The sequence below is a fragment of the Chionomys nivalis genome, chromosome 8 (genome assembly GCF_950005125.1).
Source record: "Chionomys nivalis chromosome 8, mChiNiv1.1, whole genome shotgun sequence".
In the NCBI taxonomy this organism is placed as follows: domain Eukaryota; kingdom Metazoa; phylum Chordata; class Mammalia; order Rodentia; family Cricetidae; genus Chionomys; species Chionomys nivalis.
Window position 1 is genome coordinate 84,960,453 of NC_080093.1, and position 9,842 is coordinate 84,970,294.

Sequence of the window (9,842 nt, forward strand, 5' to 3'; positions counted from 1 at the left end):
AGCAATCTTGGTCCAGTTCTCTGGAGGAAATGCTGAACAGGAGGACTCAGGCTCAAAGAATGTGCCAGGAAGCCCTGGGGGCGTGGGGTGTGGGACTTCACGGCCAGGCAGTGGGACTGGGTCCTGTTGCTGGTTGCTAGCTGTTCTGAAGGCCTTGCCTTCCCCACCTGAGGATCTGTGTGGATGAAAAGGAGGCTGTGGGAGGAGTCCAGGTATAGGCTGAGAGGTGGGGCAGGGTGCACTCCTTACCTCAGGGTGCCAAGAGCCAAGTCCAGGGTGGTGGGTGGTTCCACTGGGGTGGGGATAGACTGTCACCCTCCTCTTCCTGGATTGTAACATGTGGGGGATGGAGAATTGGCAGGTCACTCACCCAGACTTTTGCAGACGCTAGCAATTCAGGATAGTAAGGCTGGCATCGGCCTCCGACTCCTGCCCAGATTTTTCCACAGGGCTGGCTCTATAGCACAGGCCAGACCAGAGCCCTGGGCGAGGTTGCTCCAAAGCCCTGAGCTGACAGACAGCTCACAGCCCCACCTTTGGGAAAGGCTGCAGGCACCGCACTGTGCTAGAGACAGATACACAGGTTTTTGTTACAGGCTCCTACATCTGGCTTCATTCTGAGGCCAAAAAAGGACTCTTTAGCAGTGGGGGAAGACTGACCTGGAGGCCTCTGCATTCCCACCCAGCATGCACGCATGTGTGCGTGTGCGTGCCTGCACACACACACATACATACACATGCGCGCGCATGCACGCACCCCTTAGAATTTGCTGATAGGGAAATCAACTGAAGGATGGAGGCTACCACTATTCTCCTGGGCACCTCGGACCAAGGCCATCCTAGAAGGGCCTGCCCTCTTGCATCCAGCAGGGAGGGTACCCCTCCTCAAGAGCTCCTCCTGCCCCCTTCTGCCCACCCCCTCCCCAGTGTCTGCCCTAGTCTCCATAAGCCCTAGTACAGCCCTGCAACCTTGACAAGAGACTGCCTCAGTTTCCTTGTCTGAAAAGTAGGGCTTCTCTGCTCAGAGTGCGAAAGGAAGTGATGTAAGGGTGGCAGGTGGGAGGGGACTGATAGCTGGTGTGAGGGTGTTGAGTGGGAGGTGACAGTGCCCTTGTCGTCTTTGGTCAGTTGACTAGTCTTGGACCATTTCTGCATTTCTGTGTCATTTCCTCACAGAGGGCTCTGGGCTGAACGGGAAGTTGAGTTGTGTTGATAGGCAGATCCCTGGGGTGAGCCCCACATTGTCAGCCATTCAATAGGAAAGGGACCCATTTTCCAGGATGAAGTCCACCAGCTCACACTGAGGTGAAGCAGGTTGTGGAGTCTCCCTGACACTTAAGTGGTGTTCCTGTCCTTGTGGGCTCTGGAGATGAGAGCAGAAGTGAGAGGTGGAGTCAGAGATAATTTAGCTCTAGGTATGCAACATCCCAACCCCCACAACCTGGAAGTTCTAAGTAGTCAGCTTTGCAGCATCTTTAATCCTGGTGAAGCTTTTTCTAGGGAGTCCAGTTCATGACATTATTTGAATTCGTTGAGCTGCAACGACCTTATCTCTAGGACATGTTCTGAAGGATCTTGTAGCACAAGTTATAAAAACCCAGAGACAGATATTGGGCTTCAACCTGAAGGTCAGAAAAGCAAAGCCGTCAGTCACTGGCTCTTCTTTCTACCTCAGTTCGAAATGGCGATCCTGCCTCCAGGAATCTCAGCATGAGACTGACTGAGAGCTGTCTCCTCCCATTTTATATTCCTCTCTGGGATTAAAGGCATGCACCACTACCTCCTGGTTTCTATGGCAAACTACTGTGGCTACTGGGATTAAAGGGATGTGTCACTACTGCCTGGTCTGCAAGGCTGACCAGGGCAGCTGTTTTACTTTCTGATTTCCAGGCAAGCTTTATTTATTAAAATAAATACAAATGAAATATTACTCCAGTATTTAGTGGCTAGGACGTCAACATGGAAATTTTGATCTGGGGGAGCAAATCCTAAATGGAGCATTAGCATTTAATTTATAGGTTATTGTGGGGCAGAGTGTGGGTGGTCGTGGCATGAGTGTGGCGGTCAGAGGACAACTTTTTGGGGTTTGTTCTCTCCTTCCCCTTGGCACAGATCCTAGGGGTAGAACTTCAGCTCGTCAGCCTTGTGTGGTGAGCACTTGTATGGGCTGAACCATCTGGCCGAACCCAAATGGGGCATTTATAAGAATAGCAGACAGAGCGATCCTCTGGGGATCTAAGAGACTTGTGTTGAAATCTTTGCCTCCTACCATGGCCTGAGGCTTTGAGGCTCACTTTTCCTCTCGGCAAAATGAAGCCCAAACTGGAGTCTGCCACCGGCTCCAATGGTGTGCGAACCCAATGCTGTCCTCCTACCCCCAGGCTTTTGACCTTTGCTTCCTAGGACCTCTTTGCTGATGAACTGTGAGCTTAACAGAGATGCCAAGAGGTTCCTATGTCATTTTCCATTCTTCCAGGGTCTCATCAAGGCCCTGGGGCAGTTTCCAGGCAGCCCTGGCCCAGTCCACGTTGTTTTCGGTTTCAGTTCCAGGCCTCCCGCCCAGTTTCCTAAATATAGCTCCTGACAACAAAAAAGGCCTCCTTGGAATGGCTGCAGCTCCTGACCAGCTTCTGGGATGTCTGTCAGGCCGAGGGAGGAGCAGGACAGATAGACAGAGCACGGCTACAGCTATACAGAATCCCATGCTGCCCCTGTTACCCCAGGCCCGCAGAGCTTCTGGTGTTGGTTTTCTCTCTCAGCCATGGTGCAGGCAGATGCTGCCAGGCTGTGCCTCAGGTAGAGGAAAGGGACTGGTACTGAAGGGGGGTCCACGCTGAGATGTTTACAGAGAGGAAGAGACACTTGTGGCAAGCTGGGTGACCCTGGGCAGATCCTTTAAGACCTTAAAACTGAGATGGAAATGTTAATATCAAAAAAGGAAATCAAACAAACAACAACAACAACAAACAGCTATCACCTAAAAGGGAATAAAAGCCTATTTGGGAGCCAAATATGAGCAACCATGCCCCAGGAACGTGGATTCAGATTAGCATAAATTCCATGTTCTAATGTAGTAATGGTTTCATGAAGGCTATTATTTTTTTTTTCTCATAACAGGAAAAAAAACCTGCCATAAATCAAGACACTTTAAAAATCCATTGGGAGGTACAGCAGATAGGTGAGGGGAACTATCTGCTATAGACCTCGACTGTTATTAGATGACAGCGAACTGGGGAACTGTCTGCTGTAGGCCTCGGCTGTTGTTAGACGGCAGTCTGTCTGTTGGTTAACAGAGGCTAAGGGTCAGTTAGGACATTACAAAAAGGTTTGCCTAAAAGCTACAGAGATGGGCCAAATATATTAGTAGGAATGAACAGATAGTGACGGGGCCAAAAATAGGCCAGGACAATTTGGCTCTGTACCAGCAACGTTCTGACTCCCCACAATCACTAGTCAGGGAATCTATCCCGTAGAACCTTCATCGCTGTGTGGCTGTTTTGTTTTGTTTTGAGAACTTCAGTGCACAGGAATCTTAACCATGTTGAGGGTATTAGAGGCAGCCAGATCACTGTTCTGTGACCACTCAAGGCCTTGCTCTGCTAGAGACCTGTGTAGTGTTGAGTTGACTGGCTCTGAAGTCTGGAGACCGACCCCACCCCATCCTCCTCTGCAGAACAGGCCACATGATGAGGCCCAGGCTCCTCGCTCTGCTGTTGGTCTTCAGTCTCTGCTCTGAGTGTCAGTCTGCCTTCAGGTCTAGAGTCTAAGAGTTGGAGGGCCTGGGAGGTCCCCAGCCCTCAGAAATCAAAGCACAACACCAAGAGTCCATGGCCAGAAAACAACAGAGCCTCCCAGCACTCCTAGCTCTCCTCTGGTGGCTTGGGCACAGTTGGCTACTTAGGACCCTGTAGAGTGGGCTCAGCTGTGACACAGGAAAGAGAAGCTGAATTTCTCAGCGGTACCAGCTTCCCTTCTCTTCCACTAAGGTTAGAGGACCAGGTCTCGTCCTCACATGAGACATGTGCCTGCTACTAAGGGACGTTCTGAGTTGGCGTTTCTTCTTCTTCTTCTTCTTCTTCTTCTTCTTCTTCTTCTTCTTCTTCTTCTTCTTCTTCTTCTTCTTCTTCTTCTTCTTCTTCTTCTTCTTCTTCTCCTTCTCCTTCTCCTTCTCCTTCTCCTTCTCCTCCTCCTCCTCCTCCTCCTCCTCCTCCTCCTCCTCCTCCTCCTCCTCCTCCTCCTTCTCCTTCTCCTTCTCCTCCCCTCCCATGGTTGAATTTTGAATTTATTAAAGGCAGAGACCTCCCCACATCATCTCTGTCCCTGGTGCCTGCTGGTTCTTCCTCCTTCCCAAATGTCACCCCCTCCCACTCTGTTCTCTTGCTGTTAGGTTTTGGGAGAAATGCCAGGAGTCTGTGGCCTGTGTATGGGAGGGTGTGGTAGGTGTCAGGAAGGACACCTTGTGTCTTACAGTCAGTCTCAGCGCCGCAGGATTAACACCCACAGCCAACCTGTTTGAAATAGCATTTGTAGCGGACGTCATTGTTCCCTAGACAGTACAATATAACCATGATTTCCACAGTATACACATTGTATTGGGTATTAAATCCATAGATGATAAAGCATTTAGTAGGATATATGTGGGTTGGATGCAAATTCTATGTCTTTTTATATGAGGGCCTTGAGCATATGTGGAGTCTGCACTTGCGCGGGTATGTGGGAGGACCGGGAACATGATGGATACAGGGTTGACTCACATCCTTGTGAACCTTCTCTTACCGCTCTGGGGTCCTGGATCCAGCAGACATAGGCTCAGCCCCCTGGCTTGAGATAGTCTGTTTTCTTCCTGGTATAAGCCAGAATGGTGGCCCTCCTGACATTTCTGGTCTGCTGAGCTGAGTAAGTCGGGGTAGGGGGTGGAAGGTGCCCGCCTGCTGCTGCGCTGGGGACACCTGGGCTGCACTGTCGGCTCCCTGCAGAGCCCAGCACAGTGGGGGTGAGAGGAAGGGACCTGCAGCTTCTGAGCTAGATGAACAGGACTCCTGCACCATGTGCGGGAGAGTGAGGTTAGGTCGCTTTTGGGGTGTCAGGTGATGGGATTTCCATTGGCGTTTTGTTGAGAAATTGCAGTACACAATCTTCTGGTGTGAGCCCCTGGTGAGCCCAGACCTTGCTTGGCGTGTGAGACACATGTCTGTGTCAAACATAGGCATCCTGACTCAGGCCTCTCCTCTGTCACCCTTCAGAAACGGCTGGGGGATGATGTTGTAGATGTCTCTTGTCTTCCTGGCTTGGTGAGCAGAACATAGTCCAGGCTCCCCCTGGTGGAGCCTTAGCTTAGTGCTAGGCCTGCAACTGTCCTAAACCAAACACCCATCTCTTCAGACCTGCAGCATTGGTGAGGAGACAGTCAGACCCGGGTCAAGGACACCAGCAATTGCTCAATATCCTCAGTAATAACACTTAAGAAGAGTTGCCCGGCAATGGTGGTGAACGCCTCTTATCCCAGCACTTGGGAGGCAGAGGCAGGCAGATCCTTGTGAGTATGAGGCCAGCCTGGTCTACAGAGTGAGTTCCAGGACAGGCTTTATAGCTACTGGGAAACCCTGTAGCAAAAAAAAAAAAAAAAAAAAAAAAAAAAAATCCAAACCAAATAACAACAACATTAAAAAGAGTAGTAGGAGAGCTAGGGTCTGTCTGCTGAGACCCAGCTCGCACATGTTCAGAGCCACAGCCCCCTAGATACCTCCATACCCACTGGTACAGTTTCCTCAACTCACAAAGTGGAGCTGAGAACCGTCCCAGGCACTGAGGTCCTGCCTGACCTACTGTGCTTTGGCATGTAGGGCTCCACACTGGGTCTCAGGACGGAGGATGCCCCGAGACGGGGATGAGGCAGACTCCACACTTCATAGAGATCTTTCTAGAATGCTTGCCAAAGCTCAGGAGCCCTCCTCATCTCTGCTTACTGTATTTAGGTCCTGGGCCCCTCTACTCAAGGACTGTGGTGGAAAATAACCCCTCTGCCTGCGTTAACCGTCTCCTGTAGGGTGCCATTCCCCGACATGGAAGAAGTCACCTCCAGCTCCCACTTGCTAGGAAGGTTCTGTCCTAGGGAAGGGTAATGGATGACGTCCTTGACTGTTTCCACTCCTGGCCCGCGTTTCCGGTGGCTGAGATTAACCGTGGGTCTGACTCTCAGACAGATGTTCCTCACTAAGCAGAGCTGGCAGCCATAAGAAGGCCCTTGGGCTGGGAGGGTGGGGTTCCAGCCATCCGACTCCCACTTTAAAGTTTGCCTTGCCTCTTGACTGCTTCTTAGAAGCCAGGAGCCTGTGGAGGGCTCTCTGCAGGCAGGCCTGTGGCCTCCAAGGCCAGGGCCAAGGGAGGTGGTCTCTGGTATCTTCCTAGGCAGTAGGGGACTGTGTTGAGCCTGGCTTCCAGCCCTTTCTGCGCAGTCGCACAGGGCCTGGAACTCGTTAGCACCTTTTATTAAAACCATCTGTTCTACGTATGAGCAGCTTTGCGTCCCCATGCTCGCAGCCCTGGATGTGGGGGACACTGAACACAGATGTCAATTGTGTGATGGACGTGGGCAGCTCAAGCTCTTGGGGTCTTGAGGAGATAGACCCCATGGGGAAAGCAGGAGAAGGGTAGGGGACAAGCACCAACTAGCCTGAGCAGGCTCTGGTGTGGCTGGAGCCAGCAGACACTTCTGGGCCGTGCTTCCCCCAAGACGGGGATGAACCCAGATTCTGCCCTTCCAGGGCACTCAGATCTTCTACACCTCTGCATTTTCCTGACAAAACTGTTTCTCCCACCCTCCCAGGAATGCATCATCGATGAGGACTGTGGGCCCACCAGGTACTGCCAGTTCTCCAGCTTCAAGTACACCTGCCAGCCGTGCCGGGACCAGCAGATGGTAAAGACACCAGTAGTTGTTGCTGTGCTAGGGAGGAAAGATTAGCAGTCCCAGGGTTTCTCGGCTCACCTGCTTGCAAGAGCCTTTGAGTGATGGGGAGGAGTCCCAGATTTTGGTTCCTGGAGTAATCAGGGTGTCATTCTAGCAGACCTGCAGCTGCTCCACCCCATAATCTCTGGTCAGATTGTGTGACTCATGGGTAGCAAAGAGAGGGAGGGAGAAGAGGATGTGAGGCTCTGTCCCTTCCTCTGGGACAGTGAACAGCAGCAGACATAGTAGTGCATACATGCAGTTCCCAGACAAGGGACTTTTTCCTCTTGGGGTGCTCCCCAGGTCCCCAAGCTTCCAGTCTGCTTAATAAATACATAGAGGGAGGAGCCAGAAGGAGGCTGGAGGACCCCCCTGCAATGTGGGTTGTGAGAAAAACATGAGTCCAGGCAAAGGAAACCCTCTGCTTCACCCAGAAGACCTTTGGGACAAAGCTGTGGGTTCACAAACTTGAACTCTTGACATTTTCCCTTATTTTGACAGTAAAATAAAATGCAGTAAATTTGGAAAATAAAGGGTTCAGCTCCATCTTGGTGAGGCAGTTGCTGGTGTCCTTCCAGGCCACCCCCATCACAGGGCACGGTCCTTGGGACCTCTTGTTGCTCTTTGCTCTTCCCTGTGGGTCTCTGGGTCCCTGCTCCCCGCACGCTGTCCCGGGTTTTCCTGGCTCTGACTTGACTTAGCGGTTTGTGAGACCGCTGCTGCCTCCCCCTGTGGCCTGAGCCGCCTTCCCTTCGGCAGGCCTAGTAGAACGGGTGAAAGATAAACTGGGGTGCTGTTCATCTTTACCCCAGCACTTGGGAGGCAGAGACAGGCGGATCTCTGAGTTTGAGGCCAGCTGGTCTACATAGTGAGTTCCAAGACAGCCAGGTCTACCCAGAGAAACCCTGTCTCAAACAACAACAATAACAAATAAGCAAACGAAAAGGGTGAAGGATAGAGCCATGGGCAGGAGGCATCAAAGATGCTCAGGTTCTCTCTGTAAAGTCTTTGACCTGGGTAGGAAAGACTTAGACATTCATCTTCTCAGGTGCCATTTTCCCTGTGTTTTGACCCTTCTTGTGCCAATAGCCACACTTCCAAGCTGCCTCCTTCAGTTTCCACTAATGTGAGCCATCTTTGATTGGGCCAAGCAGGCTGGAGCACCAGCTGCCCAGGTTTCCAGACTAGTGATGCCCTGGGCCTTGTGTTTTCCTCAATTCTCTGCAGCTGTGCGCCCGAGACAGCGAGTGCTGTGGAGACCAGCTGTGTGTCTGGGGTCACTGCACCAAAAAGGCCACCAAGGGTAGCAATGGGACCATCTGTGACAACCAGAGGGATTGCCAACCTGGCCTGTGCTGTGCCTTCCAAAGAGGTATGTGGGTTCCCCGGGAGGTGCTGGGGAAATCGGTCCTCACCGCTCAGAAGGCTCTGCTGGGCCCCAGAATGCTACCCACATCTTTTCAGGGTCCTGCCTCCCTGCGACAGCATCTCAGATGCTTCCACTGTGTGTCCCAGCCCCACAGACTCTTCCTAGAGTATAGGGAGAGAATTTCCTGCTTTGTTTTTTCCCAGTTGTTGACTATGCAAGTTAAGTTCCTTTAGGATGCCTGAGTCCAGGGCAGGAGGAGCATCCCCAGATGGGTGGGGTCCCAGAAGCCCCTCCCCACCCACATCCCACGAAGGCACCATTGGCCTGGGTGCTTTGTGTAGATTCTCTTTTTCAGTTCCAAGCCCCTCTTCTTTGCCAGGAGTGTGTCTGAAAGCTCTCAGCTCCTCCCCAGGTCCCTTTCCCCAACTCTACTGTCCCTCCCTGTGCCTGCTACCTCATGATTTGCATGGAGGACCGTATTCTAGAGGCTGCCCCACCCCCTCTTAACAGTCTGTCATCTCCCTCCTCCAAGGCCTTGCCCACCCAGCTCCTCTGTCCTCTTTGTTTCTGCTCCTTGGCTCATCCATCTGCCCTGATCCAGACCCCTATTAGCCCTCTGATGTTGTAAGGACGGGGCCGCTAGTTGATTCCCGGCTGCTCAGCCCCAAAATAATCACACAAAAACTGTATCAATTAAATCACTGCTTGGCCCCTTAGCTCTAGCTTTTTGTTTTGTTTTGTTTTTCGAGACAGGGTTTCTCTGTAGCTTTGGTAGCTCTAGCTTCTTATTGGCTAACTCTTACATATTAATTTAACCCATTTCTATCTATCTGTGTATCACCACATGGCTGTGACTTTCCCGCTAAAGTTCCATCTGGCTCCAATGGGGCTACATGGCTTCTCTCTGACTCTATACCTCCTTTCTCCAAGCTTTCTGTTTAGATTTCCCCACCTAGCTCTGTTCCCCTGTAGCTCTGCTATAGGCCCAAAGCAGTTCCCTTATTAACCAATGATATTCACAGCATACAGAGGGGACTCCCGCCCTCATCACTCTGCCCCTGCTAGAGGGCCTTGGCTCCTCTCTTCGTTCCCCCTGGTGGTTTGGCCTCCAACCCCCAGCTCCGCTCTTCAGGCAAGACCCCCGTCACTGATCCAGTCCTCAGGGGTTAGGTCGTCCCAACTGTGCACTATCCTTCTCAGTCTGTCCACTCTTCTATTCTTTCCTCATGTGGGGTTGAGGGAGGAGAGCAAGCCTGTGTCTGTTTCTGTGTCTGTCTTCATGGTGACGCTTGGCTGCTCCAGGCCTGCTGTTCCCTGTGTGCACATTCCTGCCTGTGGAGGGGGAGCTCTGCCATGACCCTACCAGCCAGTTGCTGGACCTCATCACCTGGGAACTGGAGCCCGAAGGCGCTTTGGACCGATGCCCCTGTGCCAGCGGACTCCTCTGCCAGCCTCAAAGGTGAGGTCCCTTTGTAACTGTCCCAGGGCCTGAGAGCAGGAAAAATGTCATTCGGGGGACTTAGA

The 9,842-nt window shown here is 52.0% G+C and overlaps 1 protein-coding gene across 1 annotated transcript in view; it reads left to right on the forward strand.

Annotated features, from left to right (window-relative positions):
- Positions 1–9,842, forward strand: part of Dkk3 (dickkopf WNT signaling pathway inhibitor 3) — a 46,586-nt gene that overhangs the window by 31,527 nt on the left and 5,217 nt on the right. Inside the window, exons 5-7 of the mRNA XM_057779539.1 lie at positions 6,827–6,919; positions 8,177–8,321; positions 9,621–9,777. Of these exons, the coding sequence (XP_057635522.1) occupies positions 6,827–6,919; positions 8,177–8,321; positions 9,621–9,777 (395 nt within the window). The remainder of the gene's footprint in view (positions 1–6,826; positions 6,920–8,176; positions 8,322–9,620; positions 9,778–9,842) is intronic.